Here is a 2,451-nt window from a genome sequence, read left to right as displayed (position 1 = left end):
TTTAAACTACAATACATTGTTCAAAATGTATTTTTTATCAATAATTTTGTCATTATTCACGATAATGATATTTAAACTACAATACATTGTTCAAAATGGTAATTATAATAAATACTCCCTCCGTTTTTAATATAAGTCGTTTTAAAATTGTGCACATAGATTAAGAAATCATTAAATTTTTATATTTTCTAAACAATAACATCATTAATTATTTACCTAACCACAAATCAACCAATAATAAAATAGAAGGTATATTATCATTGGTCGTATGATATTAAGTGTTAATAAATTTTACATAGAAAACCAAAAACGTCATATAATTTGAAACAAAAAAATTACTTTAAAACGACTTATATTAAAAAACGGAGGGAGAATGATGGACATTATCAACTGAGTATTTGAGAAGTAAAATATTAAGGTTTACCTCAATTGTATGTAAAGTAATATGTCGAAATGGATTTAGACTTTTTTTTTTTTTTTGTAACTGAATGGATTTAGACTTCCAAATATATTTTACAACTTTATTTATAACTCGCCAATTTTGAACTCTTAAGAGTTTCATTCTTAACTGGTAGTGCAATCTTTTTTTTTTTGAGAAACAGGTAGTGCAATCTTATTGGTTGAAGGGATTAAAGTTTTTATATTTGGAAAATCTGATTAAGCAATGTGTGTTTTTTTAACTATTTCAAAGTTTTTTAGCATTTTGATGGACACGTCGAGAAAAAAAAAACATTGTCGATGAGAAATATACTCACTCCGTTTCATATTAAGTGTCGTTTTAGAAAAAAAAATTCGTTACAAAATAAGTGTCGTTTTCGATTTTCAATGCAAAATTTATTAATTTTATGCAAAATTTATTTTTCTAATTGTTGAAATATGGTTAAGTGTATAGGTAATAATGTTTTTTAATATGAAATGTACAAAATTAATTGTTTCCTTAATCCGTGTACCAAAACCTAAAACGATCTATTCTATTAAAATAGCAGTGTGACCCATTGATAAAAGTATGGTCCAACTATTATTTCTTTTATCTTTATCATTATTTAGAATATTATTTATTATGTTTTATGCCATTAGACCTATATTTAAATTACCAATTGAAAAGACATAAAAAGATATAAAACAAAAAATATACCCGCCCTTTTGTTAAAAGACGGGTCAGAATCTAGTACTTATAATGAAACAGATGGAGTAGGTGATTTCGTTAAAAGACGAGATAAATAATAATTAGTCACTCCGCCACTTATCCCATTTTTCTTATAACTAGTTGGTCTGTTTAATTAGAAAAAGAATGATGCATGAATCTTGCAGTTTAAAGAGTAAGACAACCGTTTGACAAAAAAACAAAAGAGTAAGACAACCTTAAATTTTAAATAAAGTATTTTACAATTTAGATACACGACCGTCAGATAGTTATCGCAAGACGGTAATCATTTTCATTATTCAAAACTTTTATAGGTTAAAAACTTAAAATTATTGATATGATTATTAAAATCAACTTATTCGAACGATCCAAAAGCGGTAAAAATAAACTTTTAATCTAATTACGTAACATGGGAAACTGGACCAATAATGTTAGACAAGGTCTGATGGGATTGGTTAGAAACATTGGATTTTGTCCCTGAAATTTCAAACTTCCATTCAAAACATGACATGATTTTGACCAAACCATCTATCCTCCAAAGTTGAATGCTGGAAAGTGGACAAGTACATGAATACAAAGCTTGTACTCGTCCTTATTATTATTTTTTTTTTTTTGCCATCTAGTATATTGCATTCATACGACAAAGGTTTCAAGTTTTTGTACAACACAGATTAACCAAAGGAGGTATATAAACATCAAAAAACATGAGAGCACCATCGAGGTGCACCAGTTGCAACGTAGGATTGAAATCTGAAGTCCTGAACTGCACTAGTAGCTATAAGGCGTGCTCCTCTGTTAGCTTCAAACGATTCACAGAGCACCCGCCATTCCAAAAAATTCCTTAGTAATAATCTGATTTCCATCACTTTGAACTTGAAGGCCATTCGCGAGGTCTGATGATGGCATTTACTAGCATTCTTCCTTCAAAAGCAAAGTGTACCTTTAAGTATCTGTGATTCTTCATGCTTTCAATAGCCCAAGCAACACTGACAAACTGGGCTTCACTTTTCGATTCCACTTCCCCAAAAGACCGTCTGCTATGGAGAAGAACTGTACCTGATGAGTCTCTCACTACCCAAGCCGCCCCTGCAATTTTCTTTTTCTTCTCCCATTTGAAACCAATATTGCACTTGAGGAAATCCACCGGAGGGCACTTCCAAGTGACTGGGGCTTGGATAGATGGATCCCTATGATCATCTGCCCTCCTTTCCAAATTCTGAGCTACATACCATAAACGGGTTTCCTCTCGAGCTTTGTTTCCCAATTGCTCACTGTCGAACAATAAACCTTCAAATAGCAAATGATTC

The 2,451-nt window shown here is 30.8% G+C and overlaps 1 protein-coding gene across 1 annotated transcript in view; it reads right to left on the bottom strand.

Annotated features, from left to right (window-relative positions):
• Window positions 1–2,006: 2,006 nt before the first annotated feature.
• Window positions 2,007–2,451, bottom strand: part of LOC106297710 — a 4,631-nt gene continuing 4,186 nt past the window's right edge. The window contains exon 2 of the mRNA XM_013733901.1: window positions 2,007–2,431. Within this exon, the coding sequence (XP_013589355.1) occupies window positions 2,007–2,431 (425 nt within the window). The remainder of the gene's footprint in view (window positions 2,432–2,451) is intronic.

Source organism: Brassica oleracea, chromosome C6, assembly GCF_000695525.1.
Source record: "Brassica oleracea var. oleracea cultivar TO1000 chromosome C6, BOL, whole genome shotgun sequence".
Taxonomy (NCBI): Eukaryota; Viridiplantae; Streptophyta; class Magnoliopsida; order Brassicales; family Brassicaceae; genus Brassica; species Brassica oleracea.
The sequence above is the reverse complement of the archived record's forward strand: the minus strand, read 5'-3'. Positions and strand labels throughout refer to the sequence as shown.